The sequence below is a fragment of the Lontra canadensis genome, unplaced genomic scaffold, assembly GCF_010015895.1.
Source record: "Lontra canadensis isolate GAN:19392208 unplaced genomic scaffold, GSC_riverotter_1.0 scaffold104, whole genome shotgun sequence".
NCBI lineage: Eukaryota > Metazoa > Chordata > Mammalia > Carnivora > Mustelidae > Lontra > Lontra canadensis.
The window spans coordinates 6,400,230-6,425,650 of NW_022631098.1; the positions used below are offsets into that span (position 1 = coordinate 6,400,230).

Here is a 25,421-nt window from a genome sequence, read left to right on the forward strand (position 1 = left end):
GGGAAGACGCTGATCACACACAGCTTGGGTGTGAAGCCGATGTCGCAGTTGGTTTCTGCAAGGCCGTGAGAAGCCACAGAGTTAGCCTATAGGGAGCTTCTGTACTGCATGAATGTGCCGACCAGTTCGTACCTTCTCTGTACCCTGACGCGCTTTCCTTCTAGACTGCAGTTCTGACCTCAGGGTCATTCTCTTTAGTGACCTTACAGAAGAATCTTGGTCCAAGACAAAGCCCAACCTAGGACTCAGACTCATTTTTGGTCATTTAATAGCCTTGCTTCAAAGGGCTGGGGACAAAAGACAGCTCACAGAGGTCAAATCTTTCATGAGGTAGTTTGTGCTTGGGGTGGTTTTTTTTGTTTGTTTTTCAGCTTTATAACATACCGAGAAGTTTCGGGTGGAAGTTTGGGTTTTATCCTCACCTCTCCTTACCTAGGAAGCAGGCACATCCCTCACAGTCCAGTGATGTTTGGGACGGCCATTGTTCAGACTGGGGGGTCTTGGGTGCATGTGCATTGGAAATCTCTGGGTAGGTGATTCAAAAGGTGTCATCTTGCCTGAATGGACTCCAGGAGAGAAAGTCCATGAGATGCAGACCCTGCAACAGAAAAGTGGAAAAGGGAGGCATCACTTCCACCCTCGGAGAGCAGGATGAAATTTGGAGGCAGATCTGTTGCCCCCGCGGGAACAGGAGCACCCGGGGATCATGCACTTTCCTCTCTTAGGCATTTACTCAACCAGTTCCGGCCCATTAGCCTACTGGGTTGTCAGACTGTCACTGTTTAACAGCTTTCTGTAAGATACTGACTTCTTTGAAGGCCACCTAGTGATGCTGACAGCTATGACTTGTTTCTAGAAATAAAGGCAGCTTGCCTTGTCACAAAATCAGGTCTAATGCATGACCAGGGAGGGGGGCATATATCCATGTGTGTCAGTGCTTTTTCTTCTTGGGCATAGTTTGTTGCTGCTTCTGTTGGGAGAGTAGGACTATGTCTGTCTGTCTTATGGATGTATGTAGAAGGCTGACCCTGAGGCTGCAGTGAGGGGGGCAGGGAGGGAGGTGACCGAAGGGGAGTGAGAGCAGGGCCTCTCTTACCCAAAAGACAGGCCTGGTGGGGAGATCCCAGCCCGAGTGAAGCGAGTGGCCCATCCTGTCACAATCCATGCTTCAAAGAGTCCTGCCGAGTTTACCCCTAGGACAACACAGTCAGCCTGCTAGCGGACAGAGGCTGACTCATGGCTGACCTGTGGCCCCGGCTGGCTGCATCGGGATGGTCGTGCAGTGTGGTTTTGGCAGGGAGTCTCTTATGGGGATAGAAGGGACCAGAAGTTTAACATAAAACAACCTTATCCTATGGGAGTGCCATTCATTTAAAGATGACCAGGTCGCCTTTAGTCTTAGGGCTTCTGGGTTTTGTAGCTATGAGTACAGTTTGGAATAGAAACTAGTGACTGCTCTCCCAATTTTTGCTACTGTTGGGGCTGATTCTATTTTTAAAGAAGGAAAACTCACTGGCCAGTGGCCTCAGTTTTGGCCACTGTGACCCAACACCATTTTGAAAGTTCAAAAGTTAGCTCCTGGAGAAATCACTGTCGAGACAGGCAAGGTGAAGGAGTGTGTGTGTGTGTGTGTGTGTGTGTGTGTGTGTGTGTGTCCACCCCGTGTCCTGCCCAGGTCCCTTATGTAGACTTGGTGCTGGAAGTGTCAAGCGGCATCACTGTGGTCCCCGTGAACTCCCATTGCCAGGAGAGGGGATCTGGTCTCCTGGAGTTCAGAGGAGGCTTTCTAGAAACCTCCCCTAAAGTGAGAATGTGTCTCTTGGTAGGTTTTCCTTCTTTTTGAGATGGAATCCATAGGTTTAAGAAAGTTTAGTTACTTGGTGTTGAAGTTGCTATCACCCTGATGGAGAAGTTAGGAAGCATCACTTCCATGAAGTCCTTCCTAAAAGAAAATTCTGCCTCCATCTTACGATTTTGGTTGTGTTTGTTTCTCATGAGTGAATCTTGAGTCTGTCCCTGACCTTCAAATTGGCTCCTTGGGATCCCACTCATTTTGGTCCTTGAACATCAAAGCCCACGACGACACGGTGCCACTGGGGGAGGGGGCCCTCTTTAATGTTCTGTCTTTGATTTCATAGACTGGGACTCAAAGATTCTCCTGCCCATTGGGTAAAGCATAGCGAGAGTGTCAAGGACAGTTGTGTTTGGATTGGGGGAGGGAAGGAGCCTAAGTGAATAATGAATGACCTTCACAGTGGTTGCTTAAATGAAATCTTGCTACAAAAACAAAATCCGGACAAAAAACCTAAAAAGACTGTCATAAGAATCTCATTCTGTATTTAACTTTATGACTTCTTAGCAGTTCTTTAGGGTTATAGCAGTATTGTGGGGGGGGGGGGACTCAAGCATGATTAGCACATGAAGGAGGTCCCAGCTATCAAGATGAGTGTAACATTACCCATTGGGTTTTTTTTTCCCACAACTTCCCCAGCCCTCCTAAAAAAAACTCTACCCAAATCTTTGATTAATTATAATTTGAAAAGACTGGTAGCGACCTAGAATACAGCCAGAGGCCTTTGCTGTTATGAGGCATACAAATCATAAGACAGAAGTACTAAGAGTGTAGGAAGGAAGGCCGATAAGCAGCCTGGGGCTGGAGGAAAGCTTCTGGGGCTCTTCTGGGTCCCTGAAATCATGCTGTGCGAAGACAAGAAGGAGGTGTAAGTGTAGCCAAAGGACTTTTAAGTGAGACTCAGAAAACAGTGTTATGGGTAATTCTATGGATGGATGGATTGTAAGGCTGGCAGGTAGAATACCACAGTCTCAGAATGAAGATGGACTTCGGATGTGCCGGGACCACACATGGCCGCCATCTCCTGCGGCCTCTGCTCTCCTCTCCCCTCCCCACCACCCTCTCCAGGCTGTGGCTGCTCTCAGCCCTAAGCTCCTGATAAGCCACAGAGCTAGATAGAGCATTTCAACTCATACCCTAGATGGTGGTGCCAGTGGGCGCGTTCTTATTAGTTCCTAACTCGGGAAAACAATATGATTATTCTCCAGATTCATGGATGTATACTATATGTAAAATTCTTACTTAAATGGCTCAGTTTTCTTCTGTTCTGTCCCCTTGAAACTATTGTGTAATCTGGTTCTATGTGTCATCTGATAGGTCAGGCACCGTCTGGTTGGGAGTGACAGTGGCTGAGGGAGTGGGGAATGGATTCTCCATCCAGGAAAAAAGATCGTGGCCTCTCCTAGGAAGCTCTTCACCATGGATGCTCTACAGATGGCCTCGTAAGGAGAATGACTCCCTGAGGGCCAGATGACCAGATCCACGAATAATCCATTTCAAATGCACACCCTACAGAGGAGTGAAGATTAAGCCACGACTTATGTATCACCAAAGAACAATTTTAATATTAACATTTTAGTAAGGGATGAAATGGCTTATCCAGAATCCAAATTGGGGGGATTGGGAACAAGCTATTGATGGGAAAATCCAACTCAGAGCCTCCGACCTGATCCTGTTGGTGGCCGCCACCAGTGCTAAGCACTTAGTGGTGGTAGAGGAGGGCTGCAGGTGGGCGTGAAGGCCAGGTCCGTGGGGGAGGCAGTGGGAGAGCAGAGAGGATTCAGTCTGGAGATGAAGGCAGGCTACAGTAGGGAGGGGCATGTGGCTGGTGGGCCCAGAATTCAAGGACCCTGTTTCCAAACCCCTTCAAAATCACTATATCCCGGGGTCTGGGTGGAGTATATCCTTGAGGAGATAGTATTTTTCTCTACTTCCGTGCTTAGCTCATCCAGCACAAAACCAGCCCCTTTTCCACGAAAGTTGACTTTAACTGAGCCCAAGTAACACAGACTTAAGATCAAGGATCATGGAGCCAGATCTGCATGGGTTCAGTTCTTGGTTCTACCTCTTCCTGGCTTTGTGACCGTGGGCCAGTGACTTAACCTCTCAGTTCCTCGACTTCTTTGTCCCATGGGATAATAAGAGTACCTATCTCATAGGATTGTTCTGAGGCTTACACGAATCCAATAAAGTGCTTAGTAAGGTGACTGGCACATACTAATTACTATATATTTATATCTGTCTTTGTTTGAAAGTGTGAATTTTTCACATGACAAACCAAATTTAACAACTCTTTGCACTGGTTGTTTGAGAGATTATAAGCCTTTGTATCTTCAATAGTCCAGATGTGCTTAAAGCTACGAACACATAAGGACATTTTTGAAAGACATAGGCAGGATCTGAAATTCTCAGGATGGTTGCAGGCAAGCGTTCTCTAAATTTCTATTTTCTGGGTGTAAGGAACACAACATCTGCAAACAACAGCTGGACAAATATTAGAACATATAATTTCAACTTCTTGCCATGTTGGCAAAAGCTGTTGGACGGGAGGGGAACAATTCTCCTTTGATCAAAGTACCTTTTCACAGCCGGAGGAAAAGAAGTTAGGTGAGTCATTTTGTGAACGCAGCCTTTCGGGAGAGCGGACCTAAGAAAACCTTGTCAGGGCGTCCTGGACACAATCAGATAGCGTGCAGGCAGATTGATAGATTTTTACCTTGTTCATCTGGAGAACCTTAGCTGAGTTCCAAAAAGCCATTTGCATCCTTGCTTGGCATTCCAGTAAGTTAGTTTCATGCAAAGGGCTGGCCTGAAAAGAAAAGGCAGACGATAGGAAGGGCAGTCAGAAAAGGAAACAGGGAAGCCAAGCTTCCGCGAAAAAGTGACCACGGTGTTGGAAGTAAGCAGGCGTAATTTGCTTCGGACAGGACGGGCAAAGCCCCTGCCATTTGTCTGGCTTCCTTAACTGTGGTTTAATAGAGCAGTTCTCTTACTTGATGACGCCTGCTCTTTGGGGACAGACGTGAGACTAGGGCAAAGCAGGTAAAATAACCACTGAGGACACACAGAGAAAGTAAGACACAGAAGGAAGAAGGGCCTCAGGGCGGGAATCCACTCATGAAGCCAACACTGCGGGTCCCGGACTTGGCAGTGGGAGCTCTTGGTGGCTGCCCCCCCTCCCGTTCCCCATCTGTAAAAGGAAGAGCCACCAGTGATGCGTCAGGTCCTCTCTGGCTCTCCCCTTCTTTGTTACTAACAACTCTAGAGTCCTGAATCCAACGTAGTGGCAGAGTGAGAAGTCTGTAACTGCAGTGTAACTAGACCTGCGTTTGCCACCTCTGACCACACACGCATGCTTTCTGCTGTGTGGTCCCCAATGCCGTCAGACAGTCCTGCCTTCACCCCTTGTGGACTGGATGAGAGCAGAGTGATGCCCACTTGGAAAGAATTTCACTCCTCATCTGGAATCGGGACCTTTTTGAGACTTTACGAGTATACGTTTGGCTTTTTGCTGCTTTGGAGGAAAAAAATATATATACATAGTAAATTCTTCAACATATCTCCTTCCATTATGACCTTCTTCTAAAATAAGCAAACAAAAAATAAACACACATCTTCTCATCAGAGCCAGGCTGGCTCCTCCCCCGTGTCTGATTTGTGGGTGTGGTATGGAAGTCGTTCGGGTCCATCTTGGCCTGCTTAGTATCCCACTGAGTCATTTCTTCCAGCTACCCATTAAGGATGCCCCCAGTGTGCTTTCTTGGGGATGGGGATTGGAGGTGGGAGTGAGGGCCTGGGCACCAGCATGAATCTGTTACTTCTGAGCAGATTAAACAAACTTGTCCATCTTCTTGCCCTCTAAGCGGGAGCACAGGACACCATGATGTGACATTTGTCAAGCCTTTTAGCTGCTGGGTGGTTTGTGGGGACACCAACGATGGCTTCAAACCACTGACTTCTTTTTTTCTAGAAACGTAAACCGTTTGATCAGACCTAACAAAAATGCTAATGTGCCCAGTGAACTCGGGGAGGCCAAGAGAACTGAAACCATTACATGCCTTGGCTCTGTGTTCTGACTTGAAGCCAGCCCCATGATACAGAGCTGGCATCCCGTTAGTCCTGGTTCCCAGCAGGTGCTGTCATGTAGGATGCTAAGAAATAGAGCCCCTGCTCCTGGCAGGTGATTTTGCTGTTTGGCTACCAGAATTCCATAGGCTGGAACATCCGGGGAAATGGGGTATCGGATTAATCTCAGAGGCTTTGGTTGTGCAGTGACGCTCAGGACTTTTCTTCCTTGTTGTAAGGTCTATTATAATATCTTATGACATGGGAAGCTGAAGAATTCTAAGGCCATGTTCACGTTCTCCACACCTTCCCCCATCACTTTGGTAGAGCCAGGGGACCTGAGGACGCTAAAGAAAATTTGCACCGGACTCTTTATTGTAAGGAAACATTGCCCAGTTTGGTGGTTTTATTAAAATGGAAGACTTCAGAAACCTGTTATAGGCACCCCGCATCTCCTTCGAGTGAATTCGGTGTAGCAGCGTCTATGTACATCTGTAACTTGGGCATACGGCTTCATCGTGACACTGGGAGATTTGGTGTCTCATTCTGGTGAATAAAGAATGAAGCTTCCACCGTCCTCAAGATTAATCCTTCCTTCCTCTTCCCGTCTTGAATTGTGCTCTGACACATCAGCTCTGTGCTGGTGTTCTCAACCAGGAAAGACCACAGCTTTCTGAAGGGCTTCCTTCACTCTCTAGGTTGGCTGGCATCCGGGTGGGATGCGGGGGGTCTGGCTCGTTCACACAGAGGGCTTCCCCAGGGTCTCGTTATAAACTTAATTGGCCTGGGAACCCTATCTAGATGACTTCTGATGTTCAGGTTTAGATGGGAATTAGAAATCAGCATTTCCATAGATGGGGCCCCAACCGGGCAGCCCTATACACATGGCTTCTAGATGGTTTCGGTTGCTGCTACAAGCCAGCTTTAAGCAATGAGGGTGCTTCCAGTGGCAGTTAGGATATGGTCTGCCTTTGTGATGACATTATACAGAACCTGAAGCCAAAAATCTCTGAGAACACGTATTTTACAGTTCCTTTAAAATGACATTTAACTTTTGGGTTAATATTTGAAAGTGAAACAGTCTACCTCATTTTCTTCCTCTACCCAGCTGGTATCCGCAGTAGCTCAAGCCAGAATTATAGGACTCATGTGTCTAATAAGGGCGAGACTCCTTGTGATTACTAATTGTTTATTGGTTTTTCTCTCCCAAAATGAGATAAATTTACCTACGTCTAGCTGCTTTTTGAAACAATAGCAATCTGACCAGTTGCATTTTTCTACACACACACACACACACACACACACACACACGTGTTTATCTAGGCTCACAGTGAATAGACCATATATACACATAGATATAAACAGTTACCATAATATGTGTCTATGAGTAGTCTGTAAAGGGTTCCCGCTCTCTTATTCTTGCTACAAGCGTTGTGGGGGATTTTGTTTGTTTGGGGTGTGTGTGTGTGAGTTCAGATGCTATCATATATGTACCACCATGTAAAAAACAGCCAACAGAGCCTGAGCTGGTGTTTGGTACTTTACATACATTACTTTTCTAAATCATCTCAACATGCCTATGAGGTAAATAAATAGGGTTGTTACGTTCATTTACAAATGTGGCAAACCGGCTCGGAGATTTCTCCTGAGAACTCAGAGTTTTACCTGGAGTCCGAGCCGGGGTTTAGTCCCAGGTCTTTCTGACTCCAGACTCTGACTTGTTAACTAGGGCTCTCTCCTGACATTAATTATCATGACAGTCCGGCCACACAAAGGCGATCTTACCATCGTTTCCATTTTACAGATGAGAAAACAGACCATGGTGAAGTGGTTGTCTAGAGCACCTGCATTATTATTATTTGCCTTTGACTGAATTCAGTCATCTTTTTACCAATAAAGTTGGGATTAGCAAGTAGAATATCCTAAAGTAATGTAGAGAGTGGAATTGGGCCACCTGGCCGACTGGGTCATTCGAGAAGGTTACCTGATCTTAAGCCATAAAGAGAAACATTGCTTCCCTCAAAAACTGTGATCAAAATAATTTCTTCAGTAAGGGTTGTTAACGAAGATTTGTTAAGAATAATAATACACAGCAAGCATAAGATGTTTATTATGTGCCAGACACTAGTCTAAGTGCTTCACAAATATTAATTCATTTTGTCTTTCCAACAGCCCTCCATTCCAACAGTCCTCCTCCTTTCCAACAGTCCCCATTTTACAGATAAGAAAACAGAGGCACCAAGAGGTTAAAACACATGGTGAGATCACACAGTTAGTAAGTGGCACAGCTGAGATTCACACTCAACAGTCTGGTCCAGAGTCCTGGGCCTCAGCCATTCGCCAGTATTGCCATATAGGTTTTGGCTTTGCTTTCGTTGACTTTGGTTGGTTTAGTACTCAAGCTATCCTGTATGTTCTCTCAGGTGCTTTCCTCATAAGGAGAGCAAACTACTAGAGGCAAGTGGGGGCCCCTCTGTTGTTACACTCCTGGTCCAGACATCTGGATCTCCCACTGGTACGGTCACATGAAAGAGAGTTAGCATTCAGTTATAATTGAAAAATAAAAAACAATTCTCCATGGAAGTGCTTGAGAACGGTGATATGCAAGGTTCATTTCTAGAACAATAGCTAACAAAGTAAGTGCATAGTGACACTTTGATGTCTTTTTCAAAAATCCTTGGCTGTTATTAAATAGGTTCTAGAAAATTCTCTTATCTGGTGCATAGTCACTGATCACATTAATCCTCTGTTGTTCACCCTTAAATGGGTGACCAGGGCATCTCCTTACCTTGGTTCGGGGCCTGCTGCACACCTGCAGTCTGTCTTCCTCAGTAATTAGCATTTTTATCACCATTTAACAAGAAAATATTTTCAGTTATCTGTGGGAGACACCTGGGTTTGCATTCTGCTGTTAGCTCCTACCTTGTCAAACACATTAGAATCTTGAAAAAGAAAACCGGTAAAAATCAAACTACAGCAAGAAGTCACTGACTCCAGTGAAATCTGTGGTCTCCTTCTTTAACTCAGAATAATATTTCTCTGTTGCTTTGCTTTGGTAAGAATTCCACCTCTCCCGATAAGTGCCTTAGCATGTTTTATAAACTAAAATCTGAATTCACTTTTCTTTAGCAACTAAAGGAATTTCTCTTGCTTCTCTAGAAAGTCGAGAGTGCCCAAACTTCTATTTACCTCTAAAACGGTTTGCTAAATTAATTTTGCCTCTTTGCGAACATAGCATTGGTTTTTAAAAAACAGTTAAACGGAAAACACATTTGAAAACGTACAGATCTCCCCCAAGCTTATTTTACTTTTTAAATCAGATGAGTACGGGGGCAGGGGGGTCATTCTGTTCTTAAGAGAACCCTTTTTCTGTCTATTCACAAGGGATAGAAGAGTATGGCAGAAATATCTGGAGTTTTCGACTCCATCCAGCCTGGGTTGGAATCTGGACTCCCCCCATTACTATTACTATGGCTCTGGGCCTCCACCTCCCCATCTGTGAAATCGGAGTTATAATGCTATGATCATATAATATAGCTATGTGCGCTAAGAGGTCATTAGAGTTAACCAGGGTAGAGACGAAAGAGCAATTTGTGAGAATCTGTTCCTTCTAGCCCATGATTTGGAAAGAGAGTAAATGGTAATTACTAGGTCATCATGAGCCTATGAGATGGCCAGCCAAAGGTCAGTAGTGGTTGTGGGGTGTAGAGGGAAGAGCTGGAGCCTTAGAATCGGATGATTTGGGGGTGCCTGAGTGGCTCAGTTTGTTGGGCATCTGCCTTTGGCTCAGGTCATGATCCCGGGTCCTGGGATCAAGCCCTGCATTGGGCCGCCTGCTCAATGGAGTCTGCTTCTCCCTCTCCCTGTCCCTTTCCCACTGCTTATGCATTCTGTGTGTCAAATAAATAAATGGGGGGGGGCGGGGATCAGATGATTTTGAATCTTAACTGCTCATTAGCTGAGTCACCCGAGGCCAGTTATTTTGCTTCTCTGAGCATTAAAATTCTCTTGTATAGGATGGAGACAATCAGGTAGGCCTTCCTATGTCTCTGAACTGTTGGGAGCATCAGACGAAGGAATGACGTATGTTTTGTAAACCGGAACCTGTGATCTGGCCATGGGGGATGGTGACCCTTTGGGTTCAGACACCCGTGCATGTCAGCATGCATCTCTGGACGCATCTAGGAGGGGGAAGGGTAACACATGGCCTTTTTGCAGAGCATTTGTGCAAAACAAGAGTTGAAATACTTTTTCACAGAGAAGGGTTTTCCTAGGTGTCTTTAAAGGTAGGAGTTATGCCTGGTGAGGAATTTCCCCTTACATGTGCAACCGGAGAAAGGCAAAAGTTGCGGGAGCAATTTTTATTGCAAACAATGAAAGGCCTAATAGAGTAAGGAGAACGGGGCACCACAAAGCAGGGGGAACGGGTTTGGAGAGTAGAGCCGGATTTCCACGTACCGTTATTAAACCTAATAATTCAAGGTTGCGCGTTTGAGGAAGAGTCATAAGCTATTGTGCTTCGGTGGAAAACATCCAAGCGTTGACTTTCAGAGAGTCTGGGGTTCCTCTGGCCCAGCTTTGACTCTGCTGCTTTGCAGGAGGAATCGCGCTACCTTTTCCATGTGTGCCGGGAGTTTAAACGGACATGTCTTCTTTAAAAACCTTCTGTGATGATGAATGTATGCGTGGGCTCTGCTTAAGCTGGGAATTCCTTTGAAACTCTTGTTTCTGATCACTCTCCGGGGCCCAGAGGAGGAGACGGGCCACATTTGAGTCTGAAACTCTTGAGCCTCGCCATGTTCTTTGGCCCCCGGAGAGTCATGTTCCATTTGAAAAGAGCTGAAAAGATGAAGGCTGTTTTTTCACTTGGGATAAGAATATCCTTCTCGAGGCAGTGAGGGCTCTGACAATAACAGGATCCATATGTCGGAGCTGGCGGCTGATGCTCGGCATATGGGCCCGTGAACCTTTCCGGCAGAAATACGCCTCGAATTCTCTAAAGAATGCCCCAGTAAACTCCAGAAAGGACCATTACTTAGGTGACGGATGGCACAGGCACGGCTCCGGGGCTTTCATGGGCCCATCGTTCCGTGGAACGCGAGCCGCGGACAGAGTGGAAAGGTCTTGGTTGGCCTCACGATGGATGGCACTGGCCTGCAGCCCTCTCCATCAGGCCCTGTGCCCCGGGATGGAAACAGCCTTAGCAGCTCTGGGCTTGCTATGTTCTGTTAGGGGATGGTGAACCCGAGCGGCCTGCCTCATGTTCTCCAGATTGTTCGTTAAAGCGAATGAGTGGAAGCTTTTTATCCTCTACTCAGAGAGGCAGCGTTGTAATGGAAAGAACGCTTCCCCAGGAGCCGGGGGGCCTAGACTCTACGGCCACCACCACCCTGGCCCTAAACAGAGGTGACCTTAGCGAAGGCACCTTCTCTTTCTCGCGTGGGAAAGAAGCAAGTGGAACATGGTGCTGGTTGAGACTCCTCCTGGCTCCGTCGATTTGGAGCCGAGCACACCTAGCTCTGGCCAGAGGAGACGATAGAAGCACCACAGCTAGAGACACCATTGTGAGCTGCCCTCTCAGCTCCGTGTGTTTTCTGGCATTTTGGGAACGGTAGGGGATGCCCTTTCTCTGCTCTCTGAGAGTACAGTCCTGGGCCCCGGGTGAGTCATCAGCAGTAAACCCAGTGTGCAAGTGGCTGGCTGCCCCCAAACCAGCACTGGGAGGTCTGAGTCCAGCCTCCCCTCTAGTTCTCATGGTGGAGCACTCAGCATCCTCCCTCTCTGCCTCTGCGGCTTCTCTGGGGTCTGCCTCGTCGTTGGTGGCGAGCAGGGTCTCGCCTCCAGTGGCCCGGTGCTCCCCGCGGCTCCCCTGGCCAGCCCCCTGCAGGCCCTTTGATCCGTGTGCTCTGCTGAGTACCCTGTGGCCCCTTCATCACGGAGCACAGACTGAGCCCCGCAGCTCCGCCTGCGAGTCCGTCTCCATGGCAACCAGCAGGCCCCGGTTCTGCGGCGCAGAGAAAATGGCCGTTGGAAGGAAGGGCTCACTGAGTCTCTATTACCCGGCCTGTTGGTCCCGGCCCTCCTCCGTATCTGCCTGAAGAGGCGACATGCGTCGAACCAAATGTCCATTAGCTTTTAGCTTTCACATTTACTTTCCCTAAGAGGAGGGGAGGCAGAAGGAGGTTGAATCCAAATGGATAAAAGCAGTTTTTTCCCCTGCCCTAAAACTATCTTTTCATGAGGAGCAGTTATCTGCTCCGAGCAGATACTCGAGGAACCCAGTGCATCTGGCGGTCTGTGGGATGCCGGGCGGTGTGTTCTGTCTTATCGGTGGAGAGGAATGACAGAGCACGGCAATCGTCAAAGGAAAATCCAGCGCAGGTAGCCAGGCGATACAGGGATCTCCTCAGGGCACAGACTACAGCCTTCCGGGAGGGCACCTGACTGGCTGCCGTGACCAGGCTGTGCGCCGTCTCCTCTCACGGAAAGAGGGGTGTGGGTCCCCTACTCACCCGGCGGGCTGAGCGATAGGCGTCCCCTGCTTCCAGATCCGTCCGGGTCACCACGGTGACTCCTCCTCTGTAGTCATGAAGCACGGTGACATGGGGAACTGGAGAGGTCAGGAGTGGCAGGCCTCCTTGTCACACAGCTGTGGGGACACTTGAGGCTGATTTCCAGAAATAACTGATCTGTTATTTCTCTGAATCCCAGAAGTGCTTCTGTTCAGAGCAGGACCGTGGCCTACTCAAGAGGTCAGAAACATGTGGGGGTGTCACCCCAAATCTCCCAGAGGACCCTGCTCTGTCTGATAGGGGATCGCCATTCCTCAGGGAACGATCCGGACCATGTCCATTCCCGGCTTTGGCAAAGGAACCGTGGATTCTCTGGTGACAGGCTCTCAACCCAGACCACATCCTCCCTTCACTCTTTCTTAATGCGAGCAGGGAGACCCCGCTTTTGAATGAAAGCTCTGGGTTCCCTTCTCAAAAATCCTGATGTGTGTTTCAGCTGGACTTTGTCTTTTTCAGTTTCTCTGCAGGTGGATATCGTCCCCAGCCAAGGAGAAATCAGCGTTGGAGAATCCAAATTCTTCTTATGCCAAGGCAAGTGCCCTGAGCCCCACTGCATTTAAGGAAAGACAGTGAACCCAGCGGCAGCCCGTGGCTCGTGTGTGTGTGCGGCCAGTCCCCCCCAGAGCTGCCCCACTGGAGGGTTGGTGGTGTGGCCAGAGGGCCAGGGAAGCTCTCGGGCCCTCTTCCTTCCCCTCACGAAGGGCTTCTATGACACAGAGAAATGTCCTCTGGGCTTCTGCATGGTGGTGGAGGAGGGCTAGGGATTTCCTGAGGAAAGTCAGCACAGTCCCCAAATAGCGAATCACCCCGGATTCCCTGCTCTGTATCCAGCCGGAGTTCTCTGCCTGACTCGGGAGAACCGTGCATCAGGGGGTCAGCGAAAGGCTTATTTCTTAGAATCTCCCAGGACACGAAAATCCAGAAAAGTCAGAAACTTGCCTGAAAGACAATTGCACACTGGCGTCTCTTGTGCCGTGAGGATGTGGTTCCCCGGTTTTCCAGGTCTGTCGTGAATACCTATATTCCATCCTGTGGTCCCCGCGCTGGAGCCCCGGGCTTCGTCAGATCTGGTGCCCTTGTTCTTTGTTTAGAAAATGTGCCCCATTTCCACAGCTCAGAAATCATCAGGAAATGGCCTGTGGAGGAGAAGCTTCGGGTTAGGCTTTGGATTCCCCGGCTGTGAGAGGACTGGGATTCGGATCGTGGAAGAAGCAGGGCCGTTGAGCTGAGCTAGGTGTAAACTGTGACATTTAGCGAGCAGCTCTTGGCAGGGAGGGGCCTTTAAATGCGAACATGATTTGCGTTGGACGAGGTGCCTGGTGGCCGCTGGATGTGTTCACTCCAGCTTTGCCTTCATTACAGCAGTTTAAATGATCTGGAGATGCAGCCGTGGAGCCCACAGCACATCTTGCAAATAGCGATATTTATTGAAAACATGATGGGCCCTGAAAGGAAGACGGCTTCATTTCCACACTAAGCATCTGTGCAGGGCTGGGTGGTGTGGCCTGGGGAAGGGCGCGGTGCAGAGAGAGCCTGGAGCCCTCATTCCCGCACAGGGTCTGAGTCGGCCATGCAGCAGCACCCGCCTCTCCTCGGTGCCCAGGGAGAGGACACATGGGTGATTCGGGCTGTCTTCCTTGCAGGGTTGACGGAGACGGATGTGTCTGAGAGGGGCTGCTGAAATGACAGTCGTGCCAGTTTTGGCGGGGCCGGATGCTAGAATAAAACGGGTTGGAATCCACGCTCCTAGATGAGCTGGTGTCCCCTTCTCCGCTCTGGAGACCACAGTCTGAGCCCTCCCAAACAAGCTGATTAGTTGGCGCAGACTCGCCAGGTCCCTTGAGCTCAGATCCTAGACCTGAATCCCCTCTGCTCTGTCTTCTGGGAGGCTGGAGCTGCTTGCTTAGAAGCCGGCACACAGTAGGTCCTCAGCAAATACCTCTCCATTTCCCTCACCAAGGAGAGACGTACTCACAGGGGGTCATCTAGTTCCTTCCAGGACCGTGAGTAGTGGTGTGTGTGTCACGACAAAGCACAGAAGCCAGGGGAAGGCGGTATCACATCCTCCACATGAATGGTCTCCCTGCAGGGTCATCGAGCCCCATGACCTCTTGTTCGTGGCTCTTGCTGAGTACCCTCGGTCACCCCGGAGGGCACGTCGTCTTTTTAACTCCTGCGGTTTGAAAATAATCTCTTCCTCTTCAGTGGCAGGAGATGCCAAAGACAAAGACATCTCCTGGTTCTCTCCCAACGGAGAGAAGCTCACCCCGAACCAGCAGCGGATCTCCGTGGTGTGGAACGACGACTCCTCCTCCACGCTCACCATCTACAACGCTAACATTGACGACGCTGGCATTTACAAGTGTGTGGTCACTGGCGAGGATGGCAGCGAGTCAGAGGCCACGGTCAACGTGAAGATCTTCCGTAAGAGCCACCCCCGACTCCTTCCGTATTGCCAGTCCTCTCCTTTGGCCAGGAAGATGCAGGCAGAGTGGGATGTCAGCCGAGGGCCCCCTGAGGCCTTCCTCCTTTCCATTCCCCGAGTCTTTTCTGAACTGAGCTGAGAGCTCCAGCATGTTCTTAAATGATCCTGAGCCAGCTCAGAACTCACAGCCCCAGTTCACACGGATCCCAGCTACCTCCCTCTGGCCTCCATTCTCTAAATTCAAATTACACAGTTCCCTGAGGGCTGCTAAGGGTTCCCCTTCCCTTCTCCAGGCGCTGGCTGACTATCGTACCATTCAAGTTTCCCCTCTTATTTCACTCTCCCCTGCTGCTAATGGAGTCCAAAGGCTCAGTGGGATGTGGGGGGTTATTATCTGAACTCTCTGGGCCACTCAGAGCAGGTGGTTCCCATTGTCAGTGAAACCCAGTCTGGAAGTGGCCTCTCATTACCTTGTTATCATGCCTCTGTCTCGTTGGCCAGTGTAATGGTGGGTGACAGCTAATGGAACAGTATTGATTGCCATAGTATTTACTCCCATTAAGCCTGCCTTTCCTCCGTTGTGTTCTTCAAAATGTTCTCTGCTCTAGGTAAATGGGTTTGGGGTGTCAGACGGGTGGGAGACGGAGGAAGGACTGATGACCAGTCCTTGTAGACTAGGTGTCGTGCCAGTCCTTTCCACCTGGCTTTGTGCTTCGTTAGCATCGTCCCACATGGCAAGGGACCCGTGGTTGACAGACTCCTTTACCTCCGTAGACCCTTTCCACACGAAGTAGAATGAATTTAGCACTCCGTGAATAGACACTGACTGCCCAACATCGACAGCACATTCCCCTGCTTACACCAGCTGCTTTGCCTGGCGTCTTGGCCAAGGACGGGGCGGGACCCTCTCTTGGGCCACCGTGTGTTTGGACTGAGAACCGCCTACAGCTGCAGTCTGAGCAGTGTGGCTCCAGCGGAAAAGGGTCAGTGAGGGGGAAGCGGCTGTTTGCCCTCACTCTTCTCTTGCTCATTTTCCAGAGAAGCTCATGTTCAAGAATGCACCAACCCCACAAGAGTTCAGGGAGGGGGAAGATGCCGTGATCGTGTGTGATGTGGTCAGCTCCCTCCCTCCGACCATCATCTGGAAACACAAAGGCCGAGATGTCGTCCTGACGAAAGACGGTGAGGCCTGAGTTCCCTGGAGGCTGCCCTTCCACCCAGGCCCTGGGTCCCCTAGGGTTTCCACCTCAGCCAGCCTCTGAGGTGTTCCAACCCAGCTTCAGATCCCGGTGTCCCACAGCCCTGTGTGCCTTTCAGGTCCCGAATGCATGAATGTCCCAAGCTTGTACATTCAGGCGCTTGACCTTGTCTCCAAAGAAAAGACAAATTTCCTGTAGACTTTTGCTCTTGGCTGTCAGTGCCAGGGCCGCATGTCCTGATGTTGGTGCAAAGCCACTGCCCCCCTTCACACCCTACCCCTAGCTCTAGATTGTCGCTAGGGAAGAGAAGAAGAGCCCTGCAACCTTCCTGCAAATTCCAGAGTTCTCTGACTGACCCTTGGATGAACCCGCCTCTTGTCTCTTCTAGTCCGATTCATAGTCCTGTCCAACAACTACCTGCAGATCCGGGACATCAAGAAAACAGATGAGGGCACTTATCGCTGCGAGGGCAGGATCCTGGCACGGGGGGAGATCAACTTCAAGGACATTCAGGTCATTGTGAACGGTGAGGAGATCCCGTTCTTCCTGCTCTCTCCATTAGTACTGCCTGGTCACCCCCAAATCATGCTCCGTAACTTCCTCTTCGGTCTGTTAAATAATCCCGTCCTGACTCACGCATCCGTCTCAAGTGAATAGTCCCTCCTGGGATAGCCTCTGGCTTGTTTTGATTTTTTTCTGAATCCACTTGCCTTTTGGGTCTCCCTTAACCCGGGGGACTTCTAGTGCCATTCTTGAATGTCCTTCATTGTCTTACAGCACTGGAAACTTTCCCCGTGCTTTCTAATGAATCCTTATTCATCCTTCATTGTCCTTGGTGTTAACATGATTGTGGGGTTAGTGCCCCTTGGTTCAACGTTCAAAGAAAATATTATTATCAATTCAGTCCTCAGAGTAGTCAGAATCATGGGCCATGGGTTTATTAATCTTAATCTGCTGTGTGTCAAATAAACACACCCGTGGAATCGATCTGACATTTACAAGATGTTTACAGGAAATTATAATGTCAGTACTAAGAAAATTAGTAAATTAGGGTTGAATTGTTTTTGGCTTTTGATACATATTTTTTGCCAAATTCTCCCCCTCTCATTCCTTTGGTAAAAACTGTTTGTGCACAGGGCTGTTTATGACAGTGCCAGAGAAATGTCACTTGGTGAGCTGGTGACATCTAACCATTTCCAATTGCTATTAACCATCTAAGCACTGAGAACAGGCATTTTCAACTTTTTCCAGAATCAGGAGCCCCCTTTTGTCCAACAAGCGTCAGGTTCCACTTACCGTGGTAGCTATAAGATTCATATGCATTGACTGAGAAAACGCTTCAAGATATCTAGCTGCTATGAGTTGAATCCTGTTTTAAAAGGAGTAAGACCTATTAATGCAGCTTTTAAAGCTATTTTATTAAAAACCAATATTATATATTACATGTAACGATATCTTGTATTGTCGAAAGCCACTGATGCATGTTTGTGGATGACTTACTCAGTTTGGAATAATTTTCTAGGACACATCAGAGTTTAGTTCCCTCATACAAACTCTGTGGCTGCCCAGAGCTCCTGACCTCTAGGCCGTGACCCTCCGACCTAAGGTCCCCCGGAAGTGCCTCTTCTCCAGGCCACTGGATTCCTCCAGGTTTTCACAACCCCCCCTTACAGCTCTTCTTTCCTTCAGTGCCGCCCACCGTCCAGGCCAGGCAGAGCATCGTGAATGCCACCGCCAACCTCAGCCAGTCTGTCACCCTGGTGTGCGACGCCAAAGGCTTCCCAGAGCCCACCATGAGCTGGACAAAGTAAGAACTTGGCTCGTGCCTTTTATCGTGGGCTCCTGGAGAAGGGAGCGTGGAGCTCCGTGTTGGTGTGTCCGTGGCACTAGTGTGGGCTGCTGGGATCAGCTGCAGCTGTAGCACGGATACTGTTCTGTAAGCTGCTCTCCCCTCCAGCACTGGATCCCTTCCAAGGGGGCAGAGCCAGAGGGCGTGGGCTGGGAGGCCCCCTTTGGGAGGTTTGTAGGCAGTGTGTAGCCCTTGGAGAGAAACAGAGGTTTAGGCAGAAGCAAAGGTTTGTGTGTGGAAGTACAGTTTGGGGTGTTGACTTTGTGTGAAGACCGAGTCCTTCCGTGGGCTCAGTCTGCATTCCGTGGAGACTGGTTAAAAATAAACCTTGTACTTCCGTGGCCAAAATCATGGCAATTGGCTTTTCTGCACCATGTAGAGATGGGGAACAGATAGAGAACGAGGAAGATGAGAAGTACATCTTCAGCGATGACAGTTCCGAGCTGACCATCAGGAAGGTGGACAAGAGTGACGAGGCAGAGTACGTGTGCATCGCTGAGAATAAGGCCGGAGAGCAGGATGCGTCCATCCACCTCAAAGTCTTCGGTAAGGACGGTGGAGGTCAAGGTCATTGTTCTGCCACAGTTCCTCTTACCCCACACGCTCGGTCCAACAGGAAGACCCCATTCTCTCTGCCTTGGAATCTGTCCCAGCTGCAACCACATTTGCCAGCTCCACCCCCTAAGCCCGAGTCCACGTTATCTGCCTCCTCTCCTGGTCAGTGACAGCCTCTCAGCCCCCCACCTAGTCCTCCCCCGCCATGTGGTCCCCCTCAGCCCCGCCTCACAGTAGCCAGAATGACCTCAAGCACCATCCTCTGTTTAAAATCCTCCCGTGGTTCCTGTTGCAACCAGAATAGAATCAGACGGCCCGCCCTGGCCTGCGAGACCTAACCCGAGCTAGCCCCTGCCCTCCTTTCCAGCCTCATCTTTCCTCCACTTTGCTCCACACCGAAAACTCTCTAACCCCTCAGGCCTTCCTTCTGTGGCTCAGATGACACAGAGCTGCTTTCTTGTCTTCGGGACATTGCACTTGATACCTCTTCTGCTTGGAATGTCGTTCCCCCACATCTGCTCTGAGCTGCCTTCTGCACCATTCACCTCTCACCTCAACCTGCCTTCTCAATGAATCCTTCCTGCACTGCCCTGGCGAATGCATCACCCACCCCCCACCCCCGAACGCTTCCATCGATCTGACTGTACCTTCTTCACCACACTTGTCCTACCCGACCTGGCCTCATTTCCATATTTGCCCTGGAGATTGTAGTCTCCCTCCTCCAAGAAGCAGGTAAACCCTGGGATAGTGGATTGCTGGCTTTTCTGTCTCTTTCCTGCTTTATCTCTGCCACTCCAACCAGTGCTGGCCTCGGGAAGACCTGTGGTAAACATTAGGGACCAACCGGCTGACTGCCTGTGTGTCCCTTGCTTCTTTCTGTGGCCCGTGTGAAACGGTGCCATCAAAGCCATGAGAAGAGCCCCTCGTGTCTGCTCACTCCATCTTGATAAACTCAGTTAACTTCCATTCATTTGGAACTGAAATGCATCTTGACCTGACCTTGAAAAGAGAATTTGTGGCAGAGAAATGCTTAACCTATTGGCTTTCAACACTTCCTGCTCATGTTTTTTAAAAAGACATGGGGTGCCTGGGTGGCTCAATCAGTTAAGCGGCCGACTCTTGATTTCGGCTCAGGTCATGATCTCAGGGTCATGAGATCAAGCCCGTCATGAGGCTCCGAGTTGAGCATGGAGTTTGCTTAGGATTCTCTCTGTCCTTCTCCCTCTGCTCCTTCCCACTTCTCTCTCACTCTCTGTTTCTCATTTAAAAAACAAAACAAAACAAAACAAAAAACAGGGAAGCTGGTTCAGTGTAGATGGTGCCACCAGGCACCGGAGGGCAGCTCTGGTTCATGTGGTTCCCAGGTCGCTACAGCGTGTGCCTGGCGAACCCTCTGGGACCTGCTTGCTGGGCCTGTCGTAGACCTCTGACGGGTGCAGCTGGACCTGCTCATCATAAATAAATCTTATTTCTCTGTTAATGACAGTTGGGTTTAGAAACAGGTCATCAGTTCTGTTCATAGTAATGGATATACTGGAGAGTGAAAGCTGACAGCCTTGGAAAATAATCTTTTTTTTTTTTTAAGATTTTATTTATTTGTCAAAGAGCAAGCACAAGCAGGGAGAGGGAGAGGCAGAGGAAGAAGCAGGCTCCCGGCTGAGCAGGGAATCTGATGCGGGACTCCAGCCCAGGACCCCAGGATCATGACCTGAGCTGAAGGCAGACGTTTAACTGACTGAGCCACCCACGTGTCCCTGCCTTGGGAAACATTCTTGACAGTTCTTTATCTAGTTCTCCTCCCCACTCCCTCGGGTTTCAGTTTCTTCCACATTGTAAAGACAGGTGCATTGTTAAGGTAGTCCTTCGTTGAACAGATACTGATGAAGCAGCCGTGTTACTGGACCGAGGGGCATCTGAGATATGAGTATGATGTGGTCCTTTAACTCTGACAAACATGGGGAGGGAGAGGAACGGTGAAGCGTATAAATGGCCGGCTATGTTTGAGTGCCTGTGTGGGCCCAGCCATTGTCAAAGTGTTGAGGATGAGTAACACGTGCTCTGTCCTCATCCGTGGGCTCACGGATGACCGACACTGAAATTTTTAATGACGGCCCATTGTAAGGACTTTGGAATGGCAATGGGCACCGTGTTTTAGAGGAAAAGCAGACCTGTGGTCATGAGAGACAGAAGGCAGAGAGGCCATCACAAACCGTTTGCTGTTTCCCAAGCAGGGCTTCCCAGGTGAAGAAGGGTGGCCACGGGCGAGGACCCCAGGCCGCCCGGGCACAGACACGGAGGCAGGAAGGATGCGTGCCACGCTGAACGTGAGCTCCTTGCAGACGGACTGTGAACCCCCAGCTACGAGGACAGTGGCAAATTGTAGGTGCTAGAATTTGCCTAAGGGAAAGCAGAGCCGTTTGTTTTATGTGAATGAAGCACAGGCAGATGGTAAGGACGTGAGTCTAGAAATGAGTAACTATCCCTTGTCTTGGGAAATTCTCAGGTGTTAGCACCATAAAGTAATAATAATACCCGACAGGAAGTGAGCGCTTCTAATGTGTCAAGCACCACCTGAAGTCCTGTGTGTAACTGACTTGTAATCCGCAGCACAAGGCTGTGTGGTGGATTTCATCCTTGTCCTTATGTCACAAGTGAGGAAACTGAGCCCAGAGAACTGAGTGGCCTACTCAAGGAATCAGGGCTCCAACCCAGGCAGCTGGCTTGGAAGTCCCTTTCCCTGAGCTAGCAAAGGGAAGTTACCACCCCGTGAAGCTCCACTTAACACAGATGACGTCTGAATTACAGATGGGATGGCTGGGAATGTTGAAGGTAGCGTGCCCTCCCTGCGCCCCCCCTCTGCCACCGTGGATCACACGGAACAGGTCTTGGATTCTCTTGCAGGCCTCTCTGGTGCTGGTGGCTGCCCCACGAAGGAGGCGTGGGTACTGAGTCAGGAGCCACGTGCAGCCGGTGGAGAGTGGGATCAGGTGTAGGGGCGGAGCTAACGAGGCAGGAAGTGAATTCCACATGCAGGGACTGTGGCAAGGCAGGCTTTGTCTTTCTACCCACTTCCTCACCAGGCATCCCCTCCTGCACCCACCCCCCCACACACAGTTTCTTCCCCAAGACCACAGCTGGGAGGATAGATGCTATCCAGAAAAGCAAATAGAGGAGAGGTGGCCAGACTCCTGCAGAGACAAGTAAGTAAAGCACAGACCCCCAGGACTCTTGCCCCCATCGAGAACGCGAGCCCCTCTGTGAGCTTCGGGGGAGTTCACGTAGCCTCCTGGGAAGCTTGCTCACCTACACACTGTTTTCCTGTCCGTTTCATGTTCTTAACCTCCTCTCCCTCCTCCTCTGGCCTCCCTTGGTTTCGGAGATTGGTAGTAAGGCCAGGACATGCGGTGGGGAGGCGCGGGTGAGGTGGGGCTCCCTCCTCCTTTTACTGTCTGTCCTGCCTCTTCCCCTTGGCTGGCTGCGGGGCCCAGCGCTAGGGGGGAAGTGGAGGCCGAGTTGGCAGCAGTGAGGCAGAAGCACACAGAAACCAGTAGCTCGGATTGTAAAACCAGAGCTCAGAACTCCTGTGATTCAAGACGGGAAGGCAATTAGTCAGTACGGGGCACGTCTAAATTAGAGACTGCCATAATTGTACCTTACCGACATCATTTTTCCCTAAGAAAGGGGGATGTTCTAGCATGCATTGCCCTAGTTATCAGCCAGAAGCTCCTTTTACTAAGTAGTTACATCCTACCTTTCTTTAAATTTGGCAGTGAATTTCCATTGCTTTCCTGAAAAAAGGAAATTTTTTCTCCGCATATTCCTGTTACGCTCACACAAATGCTCGTGAGGTCTCACGCTGCTGTGGGCTGAGGCGGGTTCACCAGTGGCCTTGCCTATCTGACCCCTTAGGACCAAAGCAGCCCTTGTGAGTTACAGCACCGGGTAAAGGCCGAGGTTAGCTGCAATGGGTCATGTCCAGCCTCTCAGTTCAGAGGAGCAGGGCCCCAGAGCCCTCCTTGGGCTGGGGAATGCAGGAGCCTGGGTTGGGGTGGAACTAGACGAGACCACCCCTCAGTGGCAGGGTACAGAGCCATGGGCTTGCCAGAAGAGAAGAGCCGTTGTGCTGGGAAAAGTCCCATGGACATTTGTGCTCCCAGGAGGGTCTGTGGGGAGAAGTGCAATGGAACACTCGGAGGCAGTCAGTCCCACTCTAGCAGGCAGAAAATAGAACGGGGATCCAAAGTCAAGGGCCCACAACAGACGTTAACTAAGAAGGTGTAAGTACCATCTGAAGACAAAACCTGGAGATGTTCCTCTAAATGCTGTGTGCAGAGGGACGTGACCTTGCATCTGCCCCTGTTTGCCTGATGATGCCCTTGTCCCGGGGGAGTTACGTAGAGCATCCCTTTTCACTCTCAAGAGTGCCCTGATCGGGACAATAAATTATATTGATATTCTAACTCCAAGGCAATATTCTGAGCTTTCAATGAGTTCTGACAATGGGCCTGCTGCTTCTGTAGTACAGAGAGGTTAGGTCATTAGTGAGAAGCTTGCCCGCCTTCCAGCAGCCCTCTGTAGACTATACAAAATCAGCTGTTGTTGATAATGCTTTTAGTAAGAATATAGTTTGCTTTTTTCTAAAGATTTGTGCAGTGGACCCTTTGTAACCCTCTGGGAAATGGAGCTGCCAAACCAGATATTAGTAGATGTTATCTATCCCTTATCTGTCTTCTGTTAACCTTTTGGTGCCCAGACGAAGTCCTAGGGGTCAGGAAGAGTCCAGCAAACACTGTCTAGGTCACGATATCCGTCTGGGTTTCAAGAGGGCAAAAATTCAAACAACTGTTCAGTGAATTCGGTTGTGTGGCTGAATTTTATTTTTTTACACTTTGTTTTTTTGAAGATTTTATTTATTTGAGAGAGAGAGGGTGAGAGAGAACATGAGCAGGGTGAGGGGCAGAGGGAGAAGCAGGCTCCCTGCTGAGTAGTGAGCCCGATGCAGGGCTGGATCCCAGGACCCCGAGATCATGACCTGAGCCGAAGGCAGATGCTTAACTGACTAAGTCACCCAGGTGCCCCTTCATTACACGTTTCAATCTGTGATTTTAACAGTGTAGAAATTCAACTTTTATTTTATCTTTCTCAAACCTCCTGTCTGGCTGCAGTTAACAGTCCTTTCGTTATGAGTTGTGACCACCTTGGAAGTCTTGTTTATCAAGATCAACACAAAACCTTCCTGTGAGAAAATCTCGCTCAAGTGATCTCCGTCAGTTCCAATTTGTGATCATTTGGCCCCGTTGGATTGAGACGTGCCTGGGTTCTTGCCATCAAAAAAGGACTTGCCAAGCAAGCTGTTTAGTACAGATTAACTGTAGCAGAATATTTGACTAAATGGATAATTTTATATAGAAGCAGGTATTTGCTGCAGAAAATGCACAGCCTAGACATAAAAGCAGAACCGGGGGGGCCTCAGCTTGTAGGAAGTGTATAGGGAGGAGTTTATTAACCTACTCACGGGCGGCGTATGAATTTGAATATAAAGGAAATGTAATTCTTTCAAAAATTATCCATAAATTTGATTTATTTATTTTGTTTGTTTATCTCGCCTCGTCTTTTTCCCCATTAGCGAAATAAGTTACATTTGTGCTGTGTTATCTTTTCTCTTCTGTGGAAGGTTTTGCAATTTCAGAGTATAATTGTTTTAAATCAGGAAAAGTCAATTTTCTCTAATGTTTTAGCATTTAACTCCTCTTTTGAATGCTCATGTTTTCTGGCATTACCCAAAACATTTGGAAAATGAACCCATCTCATCTCCTTTCCACCCTAGCCCATTCTGCAGCCCCCGACTCCTCTCTCGCCCCATTTCCTTGCTTGAGTCAAAGCTAACACAGCTCTCCCAGTCACTGAGAAGCTCAGAGTCACTTGAACTCCTTCTCATTCCCTCCTTCGTCCTTGCCATGCCTCGTTTGCCCTCTGTTCATCTGGCACTTCAAGCGAAACCTTTCGTGAGCACCTCTCTCCAAGCCGCCCTTCCCCGTCTGCCTCTCCATCCCCTCCTCCTCTGGGACCACCCAGTTCGGGGCTCTATTTCGCCACATCTGGGGCCCTGTCAGAGCTTCCAAATTGGTTTTCTCACCTCAAGGTTTCCCCTGTTCTCAGTCATCTTGAGTTCCTTCATAGATTAGCCTTCTTGAAGTACAAACGATCATTTCAGTCCTCTGATCAAACACCACCAGTGGGCTTCTGTCAGTGCCCGGAGACCATTCAAAGCAAGCGCCATAACCAGGCGGCCATGACCCTGCGCCTGGGTTGGACCCCACCTCCCCCTGCCTCTGTACGCCAACACCGGCCCCCATCACACTGCCCTCCTCCCGTGTCCTTGCTTCTTTGCTCCCAGTCAGGCAGTTTTCTACACTGAGAATGACTCTCTCCATCCCAAAGTTCCACGTACTGAAGATCTCATGGCCCAGCCTGAAAGCTTTCTCCTCATGAAGTCTTCAACCTCTGCCCTTGCCTTCTCTACCCTCTGCTCTGAGTGCTCTTTCTCTAGGATCTTGTGTTTCTTGCTCGCACACTGATGGTGTCACGCACCTACTCAAGTGTACGTCCGTCAGGGATTCAGTTCTGTAGCTCCCACAACACCTAGAATATGGTCTTATACTCCATAAGTCTATAACCTGATGAGTGGGCGCATGGTTGAATTTAAACCCAGAAAACTAAAAAAAAAATCAAACAAACTCACACATATCTTATCTTTTCAGCAAAACCCAAAATCACCTACGTAGAGAACCAGACCGCGATGGAGCTAGAGGAACAAGTCACTCTGACCTGCGAAGCCTCGGGAGACCCCATTCCCACCATCACCTGGAGGACCTCTACCCGGAACATCAGCAGTGAAGAAAAG

At 49.3% G+C, this 25,421-nt stretch overlaps 1 protein-coding gene across 15 annotated transcripts in view; it reads left to right on the forward strand.

Moving 5' to 3' along the window:
• Positions 1 to 25,421, forward strand: part of NCAM1 (neural cell adhesion molecule 1) — a 294,100-nt gene that overhangs the window by 217,311 nt on the left and 51,368 nt on the right. For all 15 annotated transcript variants that reach the window (XM_032838447.1, XM_032838451.1, XM_032838453.1 and 12 more), the window contains exons 2-8: positions 12,946 to 13,020; positions 14,695 to 14,913; positions 15,953 to 16,096; positions 16,502 to 16,639; positions 17,803 to 17,920; positions 18,342 to 18,508; positions 25,279 to 25,421. In XM_032838447.1, the coding sequence (XP_032694338.1) occupies positions 12,946 to 13,020; positions 14,695 to 14,913; positions 15,953 to 16,096; positions 16,502 to 16,639; positions 17,803 to 17,920; positions 18,342 to 18,508; positions 25,279 to 25,421 (1,004 nt within the window). The remainder of the gene's footprint in view (positions 1 to 12,945; positions 13,021 to 14,694; positions 14,914 to 15,952; positions 16,097 to 16,501; positions 16,640 to 17,802; positions 17,921 to 18,341; positions 18,509 to 25,278) is intronic.